At 43.5% G+C, this 21,099-nt stretch overlaps 1 protein-coding gene and 1 long non-coding RNA gene across 2 annotated transcripts; one reads left to right on the forward strand and one right to left on the reverse strand.

Annotated features, from left to right (window-relative positions):
* Window positions 1-188: 188 nt before the first annotated feature.
* Window positions 189-20,724, forward strand: PANK4 (pantothenate kinase 4 (inactive)). Its single transcript, XM_065696384.1, has 19 exons — window positions 189-353; window positions 2,669-2,751; window positions 3,103-3,311; window positions 5,270-5,453; window positions 5,965-6,057; window positions 7,235-7,388; window positions 8,291-8,472; window positions 9,971-10,052; window positions 11,146-11,246; window positions 13,093-13,248; window positions 14,002-14,114; window positions 14,618-14,705; window positions 15,556-15,707; window positions 16,536-16,591; window positions 17,128-17,177; window positions 18,452-18,559; window positions 19,006-19,106; window positions 19,575-19,643; window positions 20,195-20,724. The coding sequence occupies exons 1-19, from the start codon at window positions 200-202 to the stop codon at window positions 20,406-20,408; spliced, it is 2,349 nt and encodes a 782-aa protein (XP_065552456.1). The 5' UTR covers window positions 189-199; the 3' UTR covers window positions 20,409-20,724.
* On the reverse strand, window positions 10,845-17,531 carry LOC136022721 (uncharacterized). Its single transcript, XR_010616282.1, has 3 exons — window positions 17,371-17,531; window positions 12,729-12,831; window positions 10,845-11,593 (listed from the first exon to the last, which is right to left on the reverse strand). It is a non-coding gene; the product is annotated as an uncharacterized LOC136022721 (long non-coding RNA).
* Window positions 20,725-21,099: the final 375 nt, after the last annotated feature.

Genomic DNA, 21,099 nt, shown 5'->3' on the forward strand with positions numbered 1-21,099 from the left:
CCCGATCCCGGCTCCGGCTCCGGCCCCGCTCACCGCTGTGGTAACGCCACGCGCCGCTGGGCGGAGCCTACGAGCGCACTGGGGAGAGGGCGGGGCCTCGGCGCGCTCCCCGCAGGCGCCTGCGGCTCTCGCCTCATCTGCATAATCTATGCAGCGGTCTCATTATCATGCTGATGTATGCGCATATATTTGCATACCGATGAGGCCGGGCGAGGAGTGGGTCGCGTTCAAAATGGCGGAGCGGGGCGGGCGAGGTAGCGGCGGTCACGGCAGTTTGGACAAGAGCATCACCCTCCCGCCAGACGAAATCTTCCGTAACCTGGAGAACGCCAAGCGCTTTGCCATAGACATCGGTAACCGGGCCGGGAGCGGCGGGGAACGGCTGGTGGGGGGCGACAGTCGAGGAACGGGCGGCGGCTCTCGCCCGCTGAGGGGACTCACCGGGCCGGGCGGCCCGCGGGCGCGGGGCACGCTGGGAGATGGAGTCCCCTGAGGCGGACGGGCCGGTGCTGGTGGCGGCGGGCGAACTATAGCTACCGGCGGGCAGCGCGGCGGGCGGGGGTCGCGGGGCACGACGGGACCGGGAGTCCCGGCGGGCGGTGGCTGTACGGCGGAGGTGCGGAGCGGCACTACAAGGCCCAGCATGCCGGCCGGCGGAGGGGTAGGGGCAGCCGGGGCTGTCCTTGGCGGCCCCGGGGAGAGGCAGCGCCGGAGGGCCGGGGCGGCCGCCCTGCGGAAACAGCATACTGTCCTGTCAGAAGGGTAACGGGGCTGGAGCCGGCGGCCCGGTGCGGACCCCGTCTGCCGACCCTGGTAGCTGGCCGCGGCGAGCAGGGCCCGTCACCCGCTCCTCCGTGCTCCCGAAACACACCTTGAAGAAGGAGCTGGCAAAGCAGGAGGGGAGCGGGTTGGGACTGTAACAGCCGTTGTCTGTACTTGTGCCCTCAGTCACCCCCTGAAACACCCCATGTCCTGTGCACACCCGGAGAACACGGTATTCCTGGTGTACAACAGTCTGCACCAAGGGACAGCTGGAGTAATGCACATCCGAGTAACACCTGAGCACCGCAGCAGGGAGCTGGGCTGCCGTGGGGGCTGGCCTGGGCGGCCTGGGCTAAGCCTGTTAAGGAGTAGGGATTAGCATTCATTCTGTGGAGAGCTGCACAGCCAGGTCAGATTCACACCTGTGCTTCCATTTTATACTTATTAGGTTAGTGGAACTATTTACTAGGAAAACTAGACAAGTGCTTTTCAGCCACAGTACACTGGTACTGCTGCCAGCCTCCATTAGTCCTCTGATTAACGGTGCTCTGGGTGGTGGAGGCTTACTGAGTAGTGGGAAGAATATATGCACCATAATACACAGTCTTATATCACAAGTCCACCAGCTCCTTCAGAAGATACTTGTTTTGTGCCTGATAAAATAACAGCTGGATTTGGTCCTTTCTGGGGGTCAGAGTGGAATTAGAGTTGTGGGATTAGTTACAAAGCCTAGTTACATCTCTCAGCTGGTGTTATGAAGGGATTTAAATGTTCAAAAACTGGGAGAGGAAGGGGAGGAAGCGTAAAGCTGTGCTTTACGTACCATTTACCTGGTGATGAATTACTGATGCACATGTGTCATTCTCAGTGTTGTACAGCGAGACATTCCAGCACAAGCTCCACAATTCCTTTAGCGGTTTGGAAGGAAGTTTTTTACTCATAGGATAGAGCTACTAAATTCAGTTTTCTTAAAAACCAAGCTAAGAAAACCCTCACCTTCAAGCAAAGAGCTAGAACAGAGTTTGGATTTTGTTAACCAGAAACTTGAAAGCATTGGCTAGTACACTGGTGTAAAGTCAGGAAAGCTTTGCTGCTTTTGATGCTCTAAGTGTCTGTCAATGATCACTAAGTTGACCTCACTTAAATTTTGTTGGAGAAAGCCTCCAGAATGCAAAACCTTGTGTTTATTTGAGCACTATGTAAGAGCTGAGAGTACTGTTACAGGCAGAGCTATAAGCACTGTCTTACTGTTAAACATGCCCATGCTGCTTTTCTTGATGACACTTGTTTATAAGGCGGAGCATTAGGCCACTCAATTTACTCATCATGTTATGTTATTTACTGGTGGGACTTCAATTTTAACCTAGTGGTTGGTCATAATAACTCCCCGTCTTGTACAAAGCAGGTCCTACAAGATGTGTGGTAAACTTGCTGAAAGGGGTGACATGCCAAAGACTTGGCAAGAGACAAGTAATGCACACAGACTTAAATTCAGCTACACATTAGGCCTGTAACAACAAGATATACTGACCACCTGACTGCCTTGTGCTCCTCTTCCAAGAGCAGGGTTGCCAAGTTAGAACTGACTCTCTGTCCAGATAAGGGTGGTTATGGTCTGCAGCCCAGGGTATTTTTAATGCACAGTTAAAATTAAGGGCTTTTCTCCAACAGAGAAAAAAGCAGAGCTTTTTTCTATAGGAAGTGCATTCAGAGTTAACCATGCCAGATCAGTTTCTAGACCAGGGTTCTTTGGCTCGCTGCATTTTGCATTTAGCTTAATTATATCTGGCTTTAGCTGGTGAGATCTTAAAAACCAAGAACCCTTAGATAAAGCAAACATACATAAATTATACTGTTTGTTCTGAGGTGAGACATTAATCATAACTTGTCATCTTCTTATTGACAGGTGGCTCATTAACCAAATTGGCTTATTATTCAACTGTGCAGCACAAAGTGGCTAGAGTGAGATCCTTTGATCATTCTGGAAAGGTGAGAACTGTATCATTCATCAGCTGCATGGGGCTGAATCATGCGAGTGAAGTACTGGACTGGTTTCTCACAGTAGAATACAAGTTGCATCTGAAACTCATCTAGTAACTTGTTCTGTATGAAGCTTTATCTAGAACTTTCTTATAGTTTAAGGATGGTCTTTTGTAATGTCTGTTATTCAGCTTAAGGAGAATTAATATGTCAAAACAGCTTGGGATGTTATGTTGTTAATAGCATTAACAGTTTCAAGACAAAGGAAGCACAGAAACTTATGTTCAGGAGTTCAGCATAACCTTGTTTCTCAAGGAAGGCTTCTGAATGATCTATAATAAACTCTTTTCTCTCTTAAAGGACATAGAAAATGAACCTTTGTATGAAATAACTGTTCAGGAGGAAATTACAGCTCGACTTCACTTCATTAAATTTGAAAACACTTATATTGAAACCTGCCTAGATTTCATCAAAGACCATCTTGTCAATACAGAGACGAAAGTCATCAAAGCTACAGGTGGTGGTGCCTATAAATTCAAAGATCTTATTGAGAAGAAATTGGGGTTGAAGTAAGTGGAACTATTTAAACTTAGTTATAGGAGTGTATGATTTCTTTGAGTTTTTAGAAGGCTAACTTGCCACTTTGCCCATCCACCCTCAGAAGCCACCCACACCACAAGATAACTCTATCATGAGCTGACATAGCAGAGGTGCAGGCAGAGAGCCAACAGGCAGGAGCACAGAGTTCAGGAGAAAGTAAAAACAAGAAAGCAGGGTCTTATCAGAGCTTTTTTTTCTAGAAAGGATCTGCTTTTAAGTTAAATTAATCTATTCTGATAACAGTTTTTAGTTCTCACCTCTCAACTTTAGCCGCACTTCAGTGATAGTACCCTGACTATCAGGAGCATGCTTTGGACGTACTGGAGAGCCATGGAGTAGAGATCCAAATGCACAAAACTCACAATGGTATATAAAACAGAGTAATACTGGAAATCAAGTAGTTAGTAATTTCATTGGTAACAAGAATTTTCACTGGGAATCCTTGATCCTTTACTGTGTTTAAGCGTGTCAGACCTTCTGCTTAAATTTTAAGGAAGAAATCCACTTGTCAACTATTACTACAAACCAAAATATTATTAACAAACACTTTTTTCCTGATATACCTAATCTCTGTAATTGCCTAAGCTCTCAAGAGTTCCAAAAGCCTCTAACATTTTTCTTTGCATGCTCTGAAGTAATTAATATGATACAGCAACTTATTGCATAGCTCCTATATAAACTTCATGCAGAAGCATAGGCTTGCAGGAGACTAAAGGGCAGTTTTATGAATCTACAGCCTCATAAAATTACTGTTGACACATCTTTATCAAACACCACAAGCTAAAAAGATACTGTGAGTACAGATAAAAATATCATTACTTATACCAGTATTAAACATTACCTGATGTTACTGCTGACAACTCCCAAGACACCTCTCCTACTGCAATTCCATAAGGCACTCTGGTCATCTTCTTTTATAGTACTTTTCCAAATTACTTTCTTCTCCTAATAGGCAGGATTCTGTTAACTGTTTTTCAAACCAGCCTACATCAGTACCTTACTGGCTGGTGCTAAGTATCAGCTAGTATCAAGTCAAGGAGGCAATTCCCACTTCTCATGTGGTGCACCTGGCCTTTGTTTATGTGGTTTTCACTTGATCATGAAATACTTAATTGGTCTACAGGCCCAAAAAGCAGCACCTTCTCCATCCTGACAAGCATTCTGTATTAGTTGACATGTATATCTGTGCTTGGTTTGTGTTCTCAACAAGTCTTGTGATATTTCATGTGAGAAATTTACCATAAATCAGTAACAATACATAAGATATAGAAGTTTACAGAAGTCAGTGTTAGCTGACTTAACTACATCATTCACCTTATCAAAATTATGTATCATATTCCCAAGCTCCATATTCAGCATATATACTGTTGTGAGTCCTATTATTCTTCTAAGAAGTCTTTTTTTTTCTGTGTTTAGCAATCCCAATATTACCCCCCTCACAGTCACTTCAGTCTGTCACAGACAAGTGCTGAAATCCTTTTTCCTCTATTGAGAAGGAAGAGGAAGAGTGGTAGAAAAGTATTCTGTGTTAGGAAATTGTTTTGTTAGGCTACTTTCCAGATTAGTTTCCTGACCTACTTTGTTGCAGGGGTGCATATATGCTTGTGCTAGCACCAGGGCACTAAAGAGGTGGTGTAAACAGGCAAACAAGGGAGTGGGATTATTTTTAATGACATCATGATTAAGATTAAAGTTACTGTGTAACTCCAGTCTATAACTTTGGCCCGTGTGTACTGGCGTGGAGGATGAACATCAGAACATATGCAGAAGTAGGTTTCATGTTTTAAGAGAGCTGGACTTGCCATGCAGTGTGGGTTGCTATCTCCTGTTTTTAAAGCCTTTGAAAACAATTGTTCTAAAAGCAAACTTCCTTGTCAGTAGGGCTGTGACATTTATGTAAGGGTTTTTTTCTTCCCTTTCCCCTCAGAGTAGATAAAGAAGATGTGATGACCTGTCTAATTAAAGGATGCAACTTTGTGCTAAGGAACATACCCCATGAAGTGTTTGCATACCAGAAAGATTCAGATACAGAATTCCGATTTCAGACGAATGACCCAAACATTTTTCCTTACTTACTGGTGAATATTGGCTCTGGGGTTTCTATAGTGAAGGTGAGTGGTTGCTAAAATGTTTTATTGTAGAATTTGATAAAGGTGATCTGAAACATCTTGCTTTTTTTAGAGCAGTAATTGTTTCTAATAATGTTTAGAAAGAAAATTTCTCAATTTCCCTTTCTTACAGAGTTATGAATGCTTTTTTGCTCACTCCCATAGTTTCTTTTTAATCACATGTAGTTTGGTGTTTAAAGAAGTTTTTATATTAATTGATGAGGACAAAGGCTGTCAGATCAAAGTGATTTTTAATATTGGTTTGGTTTGATACACTGTGGAGGGAACCAGGTTTTATGTCTGTATTTAGGGTTATTGGCCAAGAATTAAATACAAAGATTTCAGGAACTGCTAGGGGTATGAGGAACGTGCACTTCTCACCTGATAGTTACCCAGTTAAAGAGTTCCACCTACACGAATTCAACTGTTCAAAAAACCCCATGTGTTCTCATATGTAACTGTGTTTATAGTTAAAATAGGACTTTCTAGAAAATCTGCCTTGTTTTATTGACAGGTAGAAACAGAAGACAAATTTGAATGGATTGGAGGGAGCTCAATTGGAGGTGGAACCTTCTGGGGTCTTGGAGCACTGCTTACAAAAACAAAGGTATCGAAGTGTCAGTTTTAAGGGGTGTGGGATTAAATGAGATGCTAAGAGGAAGCTGGAAATGTTGGAATGACAAACTCTGAAGAGGGAGAAATAATCATTTTAAATTATGCTTCTGTGGGAAACCAAATGTCTAACATTGGAGTACTAAAAAATGAAAAAAATTATGTCTGTCTCTTGAGGTGTTTCACTTCTTATTCGAAGATTTGCTGTCCTGGTGCAGAAACAGAGCAGGCAGCTCTGCAATGCTCAGGACAATTTCAATACTCTCCCTAGATTCTTGTGGTCCCACACTGTCAGATAACAAGGCTGAGTCCTTGACTTATGTTCATATTTTCAAAGGAACCTTTAAATGCAAAAAGGTACTAGTAGAATGTAGGGCCAAAAATGATAAGATGATCATTAGTGGCAAAATAATTATCCTGCTTGGGACTCAGGGACCTTGTCTGCAAGGATGAACACTATTTGTAGTACGGAGAATAGCCTCCTCAAAGTGGCCTGTCAATTTTCTATGCTCTTGTTCAACGTGAAATGCCCACCTAGTTCCTTCCACCTGATCTGCAGAAGAAAAGCAGAGAGCATGCAATTACTGCAAAATATCTGGGAATAGGGAGGAGGAATTCTAACTCTCTGTTTCACACTTTGGTTTCAGGGGTTCATCACTTCAATCCCAGCTTGGTGATCTGCCAGAATAAGGCCTGGTTTAGTACTGCTCTGCCTAACTCAGCTCTTAAATCATGCTGCTTTTTCCTGTCTCAAAGATCCATGTGGTTTAAATAGGTGTTCCTAAACGTCAGCAGTGTACAGAAAGCTAAAGTTACATATGCATCAAATAAGAAAATGTCAAAGGGAAGACCCATACTTGCAATAATTTGTTTGGTGCTTTTAAAAGTTAATCTAAGAACATGATAATGTGTGCTCTTAATGCTTCCTGATTTTGTAGAAGAGGACAGTTATGCTTTTCATCATTAAAGGAGCTTCACTTAAGATCAGTCTGTCTGATAAGATATGGACTTAATTATTATTAGGAATAAGGCATCTTTTGCTGCCAGAGTGATTCTAAGACAAGCCCAAACCCCCAGTTTTGCTCAGTAAAGATGCTGCAGAACTCTGGGTTTATGGGCAGGGTTCTCTGTCGGTCCAGGAAAGCTGGAGTAACTCTGCCTTTCATCCTCAGAAATTTGATGAATTGCTGCAACTTGCTTCCAAGGGACAGCACACAAATGTAGACATGCTGGTGAAAGATGTATATGGAGGAGCCTACCAGACCCTGGGCCTAAGTGGAAATCTGATTGCTAGCAGCTTCGGGAAATCTACTACAGCTGATAAAGGTATCAGTGTATAAAAGATCTACCCAAGATTTGGTATAGATTTATTACTTTATATTTCCTGGATTTGCTCCTTGTGCTAAGATGGAAAAATAGTTGCCAGCTTCATCAGCATAAACATACCTTGCCTTAGCCATTTCCCCACACTGGGCTGAGAGGGGACTTGGAGCACTGCTTGAGCTGCTCAGTTACTTGAAGTCATAGTTCAAAACTAATAAGGAGAAGAAATGCCACCATCTCCTCTGGCCCTTGGGAATCTGCTGTTCCTAATGATCTAACAAGTAGAGCTGGAAAATAACCACCACTCCTTTTCATCATCTTGCCTACATGTATTCTGCCTGCACAATATTTTATTTGCTAAAAATATTATATAATGCAGGCATTCACATTTCAGTTTGGGATTGCATAATTTTAGGCAAACAAGAAAAATAGTTCTCTAGTTAGCCTACTGTGAATTCATTCCTGTGGGAAATATGTGTGGCTTTCTTGGTCAGAAAAGGACCCATGGCAGTGATTTACTGTCATTTGCAATTTTATTTGCATTATTATTTGCTGCAGTGCATCTCAGGTCAAGCTGGATGGATGAGCCATCATCTGTGGTTCCTAGAGAGAAGAAATGGAGTTGTTGCCATTGCTGTTGGCCTTTCAAGCAGGTTTCTTTCAAGCAATGTTTAACAGAGGCTTAGAGTCTTTTACATGATATCTTCACTTAAATACAAACTCCTTGTTGTTTGAAGTACTTTTTAATAAGAGATGTTTTGGGGACATGAACACCTTTCCATACACAGAGACTGGTCACACTGGATGTTTTTAACTCCAGCTGTAGGCTGTCTGTTAGAGAAGCACAGTGTACCTGAGGATTCTTCATCTGTCTTTCAATTGGTTTACTATTTCTTTCCTTTAAGAATTTTCCAAAGAAGATATGGCAAAAAGTTTACTACATATGATCAGCAATGACATCGGTCAGCTCGCCTGCCTCTACGCCAAACTCCATAACTTAGAGAAGATATATTTTGGAGGATTCTTTATTCGAGGTCACCCTGTTACTATGCGCACAATAACCTACAGTATCAACTTCTTCTCCAAGGTAATGAAGCAGAGATTTTCCTGATAGCAAAGTCACAATTTTAGTTATCTTTCTAGGTTGTTGGGGGACTTTAATAAATAGCATAGCACATAAAATAAGCTTAGAGGGCTGCTGGTTAGGTAGGCAAGTAGGGCTATAAAGATCTGTTGTGGGAGGGGTAAAATCAATGTGAAATGTCTGGGAGTTCTGTCTGGCCTCTCTTTCTTTCTTTCTCTCTCCCTCCCTCTCTCTCTTTATTATTAGTTTTTGATTGACAGTCTGTCTTGTAGCTGCCAAGTAATGAGTTTTCACTATTCTCTTTATAGCTACCATTGTTATTCAATTCCTCTTGCTGACTTGCATCTATTTCTTTTCACCCCCTAGGCTATGCAATGTGGGATAGTTCTGCTGAGATAGTTAGTATCAGTGCAGGGGGTTTGTTGTTTGTTGTTCAAAAATACCCAAAACCCCCAGAACAACTGAGCTGTAGTTCTTTACAGGTTTTGAAGCTGTAGAAAATGCTGAAGATTTTTCACTAGAAAAACTGTCAAGTCCAAAAGCTCACTTAGTGGTTCTTACAGGGAGACTAGTTCTGAACTTTTGTAATTTGATAGAATAGGCAACAGCATTTTTTTTCTCTTCTCAATGCTTTGGGCAAGAGACTCCTGTATGCTGCTTTTCCCCCCCCTTTATTTTGCCATTGTGGTCCCTTTCTGTAAAACTGTTGGGTTTCAAGAAAACTATTGCAAAGCTGCAGCTTTAGATTCTTGTAAGAACAGCTTCATCTATTTAGTGATTCAAATCGCAATCTCTCCAGGAACTGTAGCTGACCTCAGTGTTAGCTGTTGTTACAGTGGCTGCTGCAGATGTAGCTGGCTATCCTGTAGAGAAGGCAATGTCTCACCCAGCCCTGCCTAGGAAAGCTAAGGGACCCTGCTGGTAGGATGGAGGGTGTTCTTATTCACCCTAACATTCACGTATTATATTAACAATTAAATGAATTTGATGGGGGAAATGCTTGTCTATGGATAATATACAGAGTGTCTGCATGTTGTTGAACAGCAGTGTAATGAAACCAAGGTAATGAGCAATGGCTCAAATGTGTACAGTGCACAGTGGCACACACTTAGGTTGGTGACCTAGAAATCAGATGACCTGATATTGCCAGCCTGTTCAAGCAAGAGGATTTGAATATTCATGGAGTGATGCAGTTGTCTTTTCTAGTGAAGGCACTGGCTTCCCTCTGCTTCTGTGGTTGTGCAGGCTTAGAATACACACCACTTCTGCATGTATTTTTTTCCCAGCTGTTTAGTAACTGTGGAATGATGTTTGTAAGCAGTTCCTCCTGAAGCTGTGTTTCAGAAGCACCATTAAAGTTACTGAATGTATTAGAATGTAGCACAAATTAATATTACCATCTTCTAGTTGTTTCTATTAAATATAAGTGTAAAACTAGTGACAAAGAAGTACATATTAGCCAGCAGGGACCATCCAATTGCAATGTTTCATATTGTGGCAGGGAGAGGTTCAGGCATTGTTCCTGAGACATGAAGGCTACCTGGGAGCCATTGGGGCATTTTTAAAAGGAGCTGAACAAGACAGTAAGTACAGCACTGCTCTGTTCTGTATATGCTGTGTTCTGAAATGTCAGTGTAATGTCCGAGTTTCTCTTAAGAGGCTGCATGTAAGTTGTTGCCCAAATAAATACATTTGACACTAATAAACACAGATGCTGGGCTTTGGTTTTATATATTCTGGCAGGGACATCTTAATTTCTCACCGTTTCTCCTGCTCAGCTTTGAGAAGCCAGCAGGATTTCTGCAGAGAGCACTCATAACTAAATCAAGTTGGGGAAATGTTGTTTCTGAGAACTTTCCTCCTCTTTAAGAGGCCAGCTTCTGCATTCAGTTAATGTACTGAAGAAGACTGTGTTCCTTTGAGAGAGAAAAGCCTCACACATTTATGAAGGATGAGACACTTCTGTCCAGCATTCTTTGGGTGTAGGGTGCTTTGGTTGAATTCTGCCATTTGTCTTTATTTCTTGCTGATGTACAAGCAAGCCAGTAAGTATATTAGTTAGAGTGGAACACAGAGAGGTTGTTAATGGTACTTAGTATTAGTAAGTATCAAATATACCTTAGAATAATGGCTGTGGAATAATTTTCATACCCATTTTGTAGATACGGGCAAGGAACCAGCTACTGAGGAATTACAGACGTTGCTTTTGCAGCATATACTGTACATCTCCACTTGATTAAACTTCTTCTCTTCTAAAAACTTTCTAGAAGTAACTTTAGTGTTTGTTTGGAACTTACATTGTGCTTTAGTGATTACATTTTGTTAATACTGGATCTAGATTTAGAAACAAGAAATCATGATCAGCAATAGGGCTTTGAAGGCACGCTGGTTATAGCCCTTAATGGCAAGGGAAGGGGGTTAAAAAAAAGAATGATTTTACAACTATTGTCTTATGTCTCATTCAGGTTGAAGCTCTTCAGAGCTAGGTAATTCACTGAGTGGTTGAAACGTTTCTTTTGAGGGTTGGAGGGGAAATTGTTTACTTACAAAGACAAGGGAAGATGGCTTTGGTAGTGAAGCACCTTCTCTGAAGGGATGCTAGCTCTAGACGCGCTCATGGGAGTATTCTCAGTTTTATTTTCAGATTATGTGTGTCTCTGTCTTTCTCTTTTCTAGATCCAAATCAGTATAGCTGGGGAGAGAATTACGCTGGGAGTTCTGGTCTTATGAGCACATCCCCTGATGTTTACCCTATGCAGAGAACAAGGAGTGGTACAGTATGTGGTTGTCTTTTCTAGAACTAAGTGCTTTCTCTTAGTAATAGCCATTTGAAAACAGATGGCTATTCTCAAGCTGGTTGCTTCCTACCACTGGGTCTCCTTACCAAAAGAAGTGATTAATACGGTGTCTTGTGTTGTGTGATGTTGTCTTGTATCTTGTGTGATGGTTTGTTGTAATGTCTCATAAAAACAGGTGGTGGCTGCTACTTTGTCTTGGTGTCCTTCGCCAAAGAGGGGAGGGGGGAACATTCATCTCTTGCTGTTTCTCTGAGGTAGCTGAAATATTGTGCTTCAGAATTTTGAATCCAATGTTCCCCTGTCTTTAAGCAGCTTTTATTTACTTCCTATGAGAAGAGAAATATATAATTGGACAGAAGAGCATGAGCCCAGTCATCTCTTAAACACACTGACAATACAGTAATTCCGATTGCACAGTGAAACTGGCATCCAGTAAGCACCCAGAAAACACCTTCAGGTTCTTAAACTATTCTAATACTGCATCTACTGAAGTGCTTTTGAAAGGAGATAGAATAGTGGAGCTCATTGTTCTACCGTGTTACCAGTCTGCATGTCAGCGTTTTTCGTGTCAAGTTTCTTTAAATCTCCTCCATCAGTGATTTATCTCTTTCCAGTTTTCAGGAATTGGTTTCCTTGCTATAGGGAATGGGGTGGGAGAAGTACGTCTTGGCTTTGGTTCATTGTTTTCTGTTAGTTACTCAGCTTTTTTAGGCCTGAAGACGAGGTGCAGAGCTCTTACTGACTGGTTTCTCATATAAGTCCACTATGAGCTGCAGATGGTGGATTTTGGGGGTTGTGCCTATATGTAAAAACATCTACTTTTCAGCTCTGCCATAACTGAAATTGGGTTAATGAATTTGTGGATTAAAAGTGTGACCAAAAAATAACACCCCATCCTTCTTAATGAGAAAATGTATTACAGATTTTAAAAGCATTTATGCAGATGTAACGATCTGTTGTTTGTCAAGCCTTTCCTCTGTGAGAGATGATATTTTTTCATGCTGGCAATGGTACAAGAGTGTCAAACCAGCTGTAATGTGCTGTCCACAGCTGCCCCATTTTGAATTCTTGTATTGCTTGGCACGCACTTTGTTCACATAAAGTGGGATCTCTTTGCAACAGTCACAGTTCAAAAATGTCCACTTTCCAGCAGTTGAATTAATACTGAAGACACTTGTTCTATAACAGCCACCTTAGTGTGTGTGCACAAAGACCTGTCACTTTGTAGGCTTTAATCTTTACTTAGGCTGAGTGTTTCTGTTGGCAGATGCAATGTGATTAGGTAGTTGTATAAAGTACAGATAAGTGTGCTCAGGTTTTTTCAGATGCAAGAAATAAGGCACACTTTCTGTACAGAGCTGTGTAACTACACATATTTCACATTAAATTAATCTCTGTCCTTAGAAATCTGATCCCAAGCCTTGTTTTCACAAGACATGAGGAAAAGTTTTGGGGACTTACCAGGACTCTGAAAGGGAAGTTGTGAAGCAACGTAGCAGCATTCCTTTACAAATAATCCTGTGCTCAGCTCTTTGTGCTCCTTGAACTTGATAGCCCAGCAGATCTGGGGAGGAAGGGAAGGAAAATAATAAACTAGAGGGCCTATAGTAAGTTTTCAGCATGAAGCTTTGATAATCTCCATCTGCAGGATGGGCACAGATAAATAATCCATGCAGGGGAGTGGATTATTTATGGTGACATAAAGTTGTGTGCAAACTTGTCGCTCTCAGCTGTGGATGGACTTCTGTAGCCCTTGTACAAGTAAATCTGTTATGAGTCTATTTTTGAGTAAGTCCTAATAAATCTCTCTCATTTTTTCACCTAGTTTGACATGCTTGAAATGGATAGGTTGGAGAGACCGCTTGTGAACCTGCCACTGTTGAAAGACCCATCAACCTATATTCCAGACACTGTTGACCTCACAGATGATGCCATGGCCAGAAAATACTGGCTCACCTGCTTTGAGGAGTCTCTGGATGGGGTAAATATCACAGTCATATGTGTGAGTGACTCAGATATTTAGTCCATAAATCTTCTGTGGACCAACATGTTAACCCTGCAGAATACACCTGCTGCATCAAACCTATTGTGTAAAGGTTTGTATTTTCTGGTGGTGCTTTTAAAACATCTCTCTTAAATGACACCACCTCTTCATACAGAGCTGGCAAGCAGGATGGTCAGATCATCAAAGGCCAGAAAGGCCAAGCGTTAGGGTCTTGGCCCTAATCAGGCATGAGGTATTGCTTCTGCATTGTAAAACGGATTCAGTCAGTGCCTGCTAGTGCCTAAGAGCTGCTTGTGCTTAATAAACAAATCCAAATCAGAAACTTCATGAGTGAGCGTCAGGAGGAAAAGGGCTGGGAAAAACCCATACTGCAGTAAAGAGAGAGAACACAATGGGTTAATGCAGACTGTTAAATTCCTGCCTGTTTCTCCTTTTACGTGTGTGTGCGCGCACGTTGTTTCTTCCCCCCTAATGTAAGTAAGTTGTGTTTAATTTGTGAAAGTACAGTCTTGAAAATGAAGCTGAAATCCTTTGGGAAGACAGGAGGTATTTAAATATTCTTTGGTGGTTGGAGTCAAGGGAAGCTGGGAGATGCTGTGTGGGAGGGACTTGATATATGCAGGCACTGAAGAGCAGATGGAGGGGTTATTTCTCAGGCTAAACTTCAGATCAGTTACATGGAGGAAGAATTCATGTGGTAACTTGTGTCTTGCCTCGTTTCCCTGCCAGGTGGCAAAGCGTGCTGCAGCCAGCCAGCCAGACTCCATGGATGCTCTGGAGAGAGCTGAAAAGTTCCAGCAGAAGTACTGGAACAAGCTGCAGACACTCAGGCAGCAGCCCTTGTAAGTGTCTCTGTGTTCCCTTTTCATCACTTCCTGTTTGTTTCAAGCAGAGCAAACTAAAAGCTAACTGAAAACTAACTAAAAGCTGCTTAGGTTACAAAGCAGAGCAGGCTGAAGGCTGGGTAGGCTGAAGGCTTCAAGAAGGTGATGTGCTAAACATCAGGTCCTCTGCACAGAACTTTTGGGTCTCGTATATTGGAATGTAATGGGAAAATTATATGGTTTTATATTTAAAATTTTATTATTTAAAATTGCTACCTACTTATTGAACATGGCAGCATGTTCATGCCAGTGTCCTGCTTTGCTCTGAACATCTTCCCTCTCTGTATTTAAGTAGACTGTACAGCAGATTTGCCACTTAGAGGCAGTGTTTAGCACGTGTGGAATGTAAAGACTTTCAAGTGCTTGTGTGATGTGCAGTGACTTATGGAGGAAAGAGAAGAGTTTTCTTTCTGTACAAGTAGTTGATCTCTTTTTTTTCCCCCCCTTCTCCCCTTTTAAAGTGCGTATGGTACCTTAACAGTTAGAAGCCTTCTGGATACAAGGGAACACTGTTTAAACGAGTTCAATTTTCCGGATCCCTATTCAAAGGTAAGTTGTTCCTGCTTTACGGGGTGGACAACATCCGAGTTCAAGACACTTTTTCCATACTCTGAAACTTTGTGTAAGTCATGGCTTGGGGAGGGGGAGGTCAGTAACTGGCTACCTTGCAACAGGTTTAATCAGTTGGTGGTTGTCACTGAGGAGAAGCAATGGTAATGGGATCTAATACCCTGGACTTTCAACATGCACATGGGGAGGGTAACACCAACCATAAAAATTACCAGCTTCCATTGTCTGATACTTCTGAGAAGAGAACTGGTGTTGGTCCTGTTCTGATGAGTGTGTGGTGTCTGTGTCAGCTACCAGTGTAACCAGCTCCTCCCCGAGGAGGTGTTCCCATCAGTTTAGAACTGGGGAAGCTGGGAAGATAACTGGCTGTGTAACCCTGATCCCGCTGGAGGAAAAAATCAGGAGCTTCTTAACACCTGGGATGATGAAACTCTTGATGCAGAAATCAGAGAGATCTCCAGTGTCTGTGAACCAGGCAGTGCTGAGTCTGCTCGTGGTAATTACCTGGGTTTGATGGGTCGTGGCACTGTAAAAGGCCCTTTGTGTGCCCACTCTCCAGTCCCCAACCTCAAGATCTATAGCACCTGAACTGTTTAAGCCAAGTAATTCTTGGGCTGCAGATCATATCCTAGCACTCACAAAGCTTTTTATTAGAATCCCAGGGAACTTTTTTTCTTGATACTAAGCATGCTGGTAATAGTAACTTGTTGGTCCATTAGAGGCCATGAACGTAGAGGAGAATGCTTGAGCATGGTGCTGGCCCTGAGACAACCAGTGATGGGTAAGAAGTTCTTGTCTATAAATCCAGTGTTTCATGTCTTTCTTACAGATAAAGCAGAAAGAAAATGGCATAGCCTTAAAATGCTTCCACAGCGTAATCGAGTCTTTGGATTCATTAGACTGGGAGGAGAGGCAGTTTGCTCTGGTGAAAGGACTTCTTGCGGGGAATGTCTTTGACTGGGGAGCAAAAGCAGTCTCAGAGTAGGTGTTCAATGTTTCAAAATGTTTTAAAAGCACCGTTTAAGATTCAGAATGTCCAATTGTTCTTTTTTCTGTGGAGAATTAAGTGCACTGATCTAACTGTAGCTTGTATTAAACCTGTATCAAGTGTTGGCTGTTTCTTTACAAGCATTGTTGTGAGAGGAATCTCAGTTCTAGAACTTTCTGGGGGGGGGGCTGATAGTACAGATCCAAGAGCCTTTAAGGAAGGAACTGAGAGATACCGAGTTAAATGTCATTTAGTGCTGGCTTTAAGGAACTTCATGAACTGAACTGACAAGCAGTGCCCACATGCTGTAATATTTGTACTGAGCTTAGAACCAAGTCACCTCACTGTGGAAATCCTCCTCACCACCCACATGTCTGGGGCTCCTTTACTATCAACTCCTGGCAGTAACTTTGAAAACCGGGCTCTGGTTGTTAATCCCTTTTTGTGCCACACAGGTACCCCTTCAAAAACTCTTGTAGTTCAGCCTTCAGAGGAGACTGTTTCACCAAGACTTTAGACCATGACTCCATTTTATGGTGGGCTGCAGACCAAAAGGTGTCTTTTGTGCCTGTAGCCTAGTGCCTGCAAACATCTGGGTGTTAAATTAAGAGTTCTTATGCCAAAAGAAACCAGCTTCAGTAATATACATCTGAGCCTTTTGGTTTTAACCCAAGCACAAAGTATCTGTTTCTCACTCACTGGACCTGTCTGCACTCCCCATATAACCAGTAAGATTGCTGACCACCTGCTAAGGAGACATTTGAGCTGTATTTGAGATGAAGCCGCTTAACTGCGTACCCTTTATTTCCCCTCTGATGCAGCGTTCTGGAATCTGAGCCACAGTTTGGATTTGAAGAAGCCAAGTCAAAACTACAAGGTAAAGGGAGATGTGTGGTGGTGGCTGGGACTGGATGTTGTGTGCCCGGGTTTATTGCGGCAGTTCTGCTGCCCCGGGTGGCAGGAAACCTCAGCACTCGCTGGGGTGACCTGGAGCACAGCCTGCAGAGTTTGAGTGGGACGTTCCCATCTGTGTTCCAAAGGAATTGCAGTCTGAAAAGCTCTCCTTGAACCGAGGCCTGAGCTGCACAGATACTCAGAATGTCTTTGCTCTTTTCATAACTGTTGTAACCCACTCGAGGAGGTAGTGTCCTGGGAGGCCACCTGGGATGGATCCTTACACAGCCAACCTGCCTGACTTCATTGCTTTGTTATGAAAATGTCCCTTTCAAGACTGCTTCAATTGAGCTCTTCCCTTAACTCAGAGCTCTGGAACTCTTTGTTTAAGGTTCAGAAGCCTGAGCTCAAATGCTTTAATGTTTAAACACCTGGAAAGAGCCACCTCCTGCTTTTCATAGCATACAGAATTCCTCTTTGCCTGAAAGCCACACTAACACGATCTTGTCTATGACACAGAACGTCCCTGGCTACAAGATTCCTACAACCAGTGGCTGGAGCGACTGAAGGTATGACCCACAATCGCTACTAACCATGAGTAATTAAACACATTCATCATAAACCCACGTTATTAATCTTGGGCTTTAACAGAAACCTCTTCAGACAACTCAGAATACATTCTGGTAACCCAGTACCAGGAACTCAGCAGCCATACCATAAAGAAAGGAATAAAAAGGATTAGTCTGACACTTCATCACTTACCAAGTTTCTTAGCTGAATTCCTTCAGGATCTACAGCGTTTGGAACCCAGCTGCTCCCAGAGCTGTTCCACAGGGACCACGTTGTGCCCCTGCTTTATAAAGACATTTATTTCTGTACATCTAGCCCCAGAACTTTGAACACTGGGCCCAAAGGTAACATTTGGCTTGTTGCTCTGGCTGAGTAGCCAGCCTAAAGCCAACAGTAATGTAGGAGCTTGCTGAAGGCAATTAACTCGCCAATTAGCAAAGCCCTTTCTGCCCTGTGTGATCCCTATTGCTCTTTCGTTAGGGTTAATTGAAAAGCTTTTGTGTCTTTGTGTAAATCCCAGTGAGCAATGGGAGCCAAAGCTTTGCTGTGAGTAGATCATTCAAACTCCTTACATCTTCAACCAGAACCTGTCAGCTCATCCCTGTAACAAACAGTGACAACCGAGGAAGGCCAGGCACTGTCCTGACGGTGCTTTATTAACAATGAGGCATTGTTCACTATGAAATTGCGGCTGTTGGTGTGAACTGGAGGGGGCTGAGTTTGTAACATCAGATTTAGAACAAATGGAAACGTTAATGGGGGAGAGGGAATCTCTTTGTGTTTTAGGATGTCACTGCCCCCAGCCGCCCCTCCTGCCCTTTCCTGGCAGAGGGAATCCTGTCACCCTACAGCAGGATAGCTTAAAACAGCCACCGAGGTAGGTGCACCCCGATGGCCACCACACTTGCACCAGCAGCCGCCCATGCTGCTGCTCCTCCTCCAGCCTCCAAGGTTGCCCCTCTTCAGAGCTGCTGTCTTTAATTCCAGTGCAGGTTATATGAATGGAGCTTGAAGGGCCTCTCAAAGAAATCAAAGTTACTGCAGGCTGCTTTAAATTACTGTGCAAAGACACCATCAGGGAACTTACTTAACTTCCCCTAAGACTGAGGGCAGGTGGTGTTCTGATGAGTTGTGTTGCTGCTAGAGAACCAAATGGCCAAGCGTCTGAGGCTATAAAATGTGGGGTTTTAAAGTGAGGAGTTGCAAATAACACAGACTGTGCACTGAAATGAGCTGTGAACTCAATCCTGAATACGTTGGTTTTCTCTTTCAGGAGGGTCCCCCTCATAAATGTGCCTTAATTTTCGCAGATAACAGTGGAATAGACATAATTTTAGGAGTCTTTCCTTTTGTCAGAGAGCTCCTTTCTCGAGGGACAGAGGTAAGTGGGTTTCATTGTGAATTCACCGTGCAACAGAGCTTTGGCAATTGCTAACTGTCCACCTGCAGTACTTTTGACCAGACTGGCTCCTGGCATCAAAACTGGGACTAATCCCAACCCCTGGAACTCCAAAGGCTACAAGAAAGCTGGAGAGGGGCTTTGGGCAGGGGCCTGTAGGGACAGGCCAAGGGGAATGGCTTGAACCTGCCCGAGGGGAGACTGAGCTGAGCTCTTAGACAGAAGCTCTGCCCTGTGAGGGTGCTGAGGGTCGTAAGTCCCAAAATAGCAGTGACCTGAGGGAGAATGAGCCCTGGGCCTCCTGCCTTCCTCTTCGCATTTCCTCTTTGGTACAGTAAGTCAGGGCACGATGACTTAAACACACAAGCAACTCTGCCACCACACGTGCACTGCATTAACCAGTGGACTCTTCTGGACCCTTACCTCAGGTTATACTGGCCTGTAACTCTGGCCCTGCCCTGAACGATGTCACCTACAGCGAATCCCTGATCGTGACTGAGCGGATAGCAGCAATGGATCCCATCATTCAGTAAGCACATTCCCAGCCTTCTTTGTGCATTGAACAGTACAGAGAAGGAAAAAGCAAGTTCCTTGTTACATATTACCTGTGTTTATTGCGTCTGAAATCTGGAACCTGGAAGCAAGGCAAGGCAGGACTTGTACTTTCATGCAGGTGAACAATTTACAGATCAGATCTTTATGAACAACCCATAATTGTATTTCTTTTCTCTGTCTTCCCTGCTGAGCATTCGAGCTGCTAAAACATGAAGCTGTGTTAGAAAGAACAGAGGCAAATGCAGCGCTGTCACACACAGAGTAGCCCTGCGGAGGACACGCAGCTGACCAAATAAGCCTTTTCTGAAGGCGGCGTTGTGTTCCCTGCTGGAACCCTAGCGGGGAAGGAAGCCTTTGCAGAGCAGCCTCGGACAGTTGTTGTCGTTGGTTTAGTACCGGATTTCGGTGACATTCAATGTTTTTGTCTTCTTTCTTCTTCAAGATCTGCCCTGAAGGAGGAGAAGCTGCTCTTGGTTCAGACGGGTTCGAGTTCTCCGTGCCTAGATCTCAGGTATGTTGGCAAAGTCCCCATCTGTTCTTTGTCTCCATCAGCTGCAGAATGTTCCGAGACTTAGCGCTGGAGGATCTCAGCCACTCTTCCTGATAGCAGTCACCTCCACACAACCAGTAACGTTGCTTAGTCTGGATTTGCAGACGTGTGATACTGATCAGCCCTTCCTCGTTGTTGGGTATCTGCCTTACCATGCTGTGTTGAGCAGTGACACGCAGCCATGCTCGGGAGCAGCTCAGTTAAGTCCTGCACATGACCAGGAAACCCCCTTGAGCCCAGGCATGTTCCATGTTGTTAACCTGGTTACTCTCAGTTCAGTTCTCTGGGGGAACAGAACTTTCCTGCTTGTTTCCTGGGAAATCCCAAGTGCGCTGGGGATGGGGCTTTAAAACTATGACTCAGTCTCATTGCCTTTAAGAGTTCCTGGTTATTGGCATCAGTAATGCCAGCTGAAAGGCCGTATCCCTCCACATTTTATGTCCAGAGCCCTTAGAACCACCCGTCTCTCGTGGCACATGTAAGGTCTGTTCCTAACCAGAGCTCTCCTTCAGCCGTCTGGACAAAGGCTTGGCTGTGCTGGTGCGGGAGCGCAAGACAGACCTGGTCATCATCGAGGGCATGGGCCGCGCCATCCACACCAACTACTACGCGGCTTTCAAGTGCGAGAGCCTCAAGCTGGCTGTGATCAAGAACTCGTGGCTCGCTGACCGCCTCGGGGGGAAGATCTTCAGCGTCATCTTTAAGTATGAAGTGCCGTGTCAATGATGGGGGCTGGCCCGCAGCGCAGCGGCAGCAGCAGCACGGACTTGCACTAGTTTTACTTTAACTGTAAAGAATGTATTTTTATTACAACAGGGAAAAGAGTTCATAGGAAATTCCGTATTTATATTGTGCTTTTGTGACTTAAAAAGCAACAATATGGCTCACTCTATAGTATACACCCCCAAATATATATATGTATATCACTCATTGTTTATTTTGGTAAGTGTTTATTTTCATGCTGCAGTTTTTGTGATGGAAAGACTTTATTTTTTTGTTCTGTGAGACATTCATATAGAAATATATTTAAATGTCAACGAAACCTTTTTTTATACATCTCTGCCTACTCTGCCAGCAAGGACATGGCACACACCAGGTAGTTCTAAAGAGCTGAGTCAGTCTGACACTGCGTTTCCCATGTCAGCTTTTAAACAGCTAAAGCGTTTCGTGCTCTTTGCAGTTGAGTTGACCAAAGGACTGATCCACTTTCTAACCTAAGAAGCATCACTTAAGCTGTGTTTAAAACAGAACTGTCCTGATCTGGGCTAACTGGACAGCACTGGTTTACCACCAGTTGGAAGAACCCGTAGCTCCTGTTGCTTTCCCTGTTTGTTCTTGTTACCAGTTGGGTTGGGAGGGGAATTCTGCAACTACATGAAATTATTCAGCCATAGTTTGATGAAGGTTAGTCTTACTA

The sequence above is a fragment of the Lathamus discolor genome, chromosome 16 (assembly GCF_037157495.1).
Source record: "Lathamus discolor isolate bLatDis1 chromosome 16, bLatDis1.hap1, whole genome shotgun sequence".
NCBI lineage: Eukaryota > Metazoa > Chordata > Aves > Psittaciformes > Psittacidae > Lathamus > Lathamus discolor.

Excerpts from the sequence above, each read along its gene's own strand:
- PANK4 (XM_065696384.1), top strand. The coding sequence starts at position 200 with ATGAGGCCGGGCGAGGAGTGGGTCGCGTTCAAAATGGCGGAGCGGGGC. Across the intron at positions 15,708-16,535 it reads GGAGCAAAAGCAGTCTCAGA|CGTTCTGGAATCTGAGCCAC; the intron begins GTAGGTGTTCAA and ends CCTCTGATGCAG. Across the intron at positions 18,560-19,005 it reads TCCTTTCTCGAGGGACAGAG|GTTATACTGGCCTGTAACTC; the intron begins GTAAGTGGGTTT and ends CCCTTACCTCAG.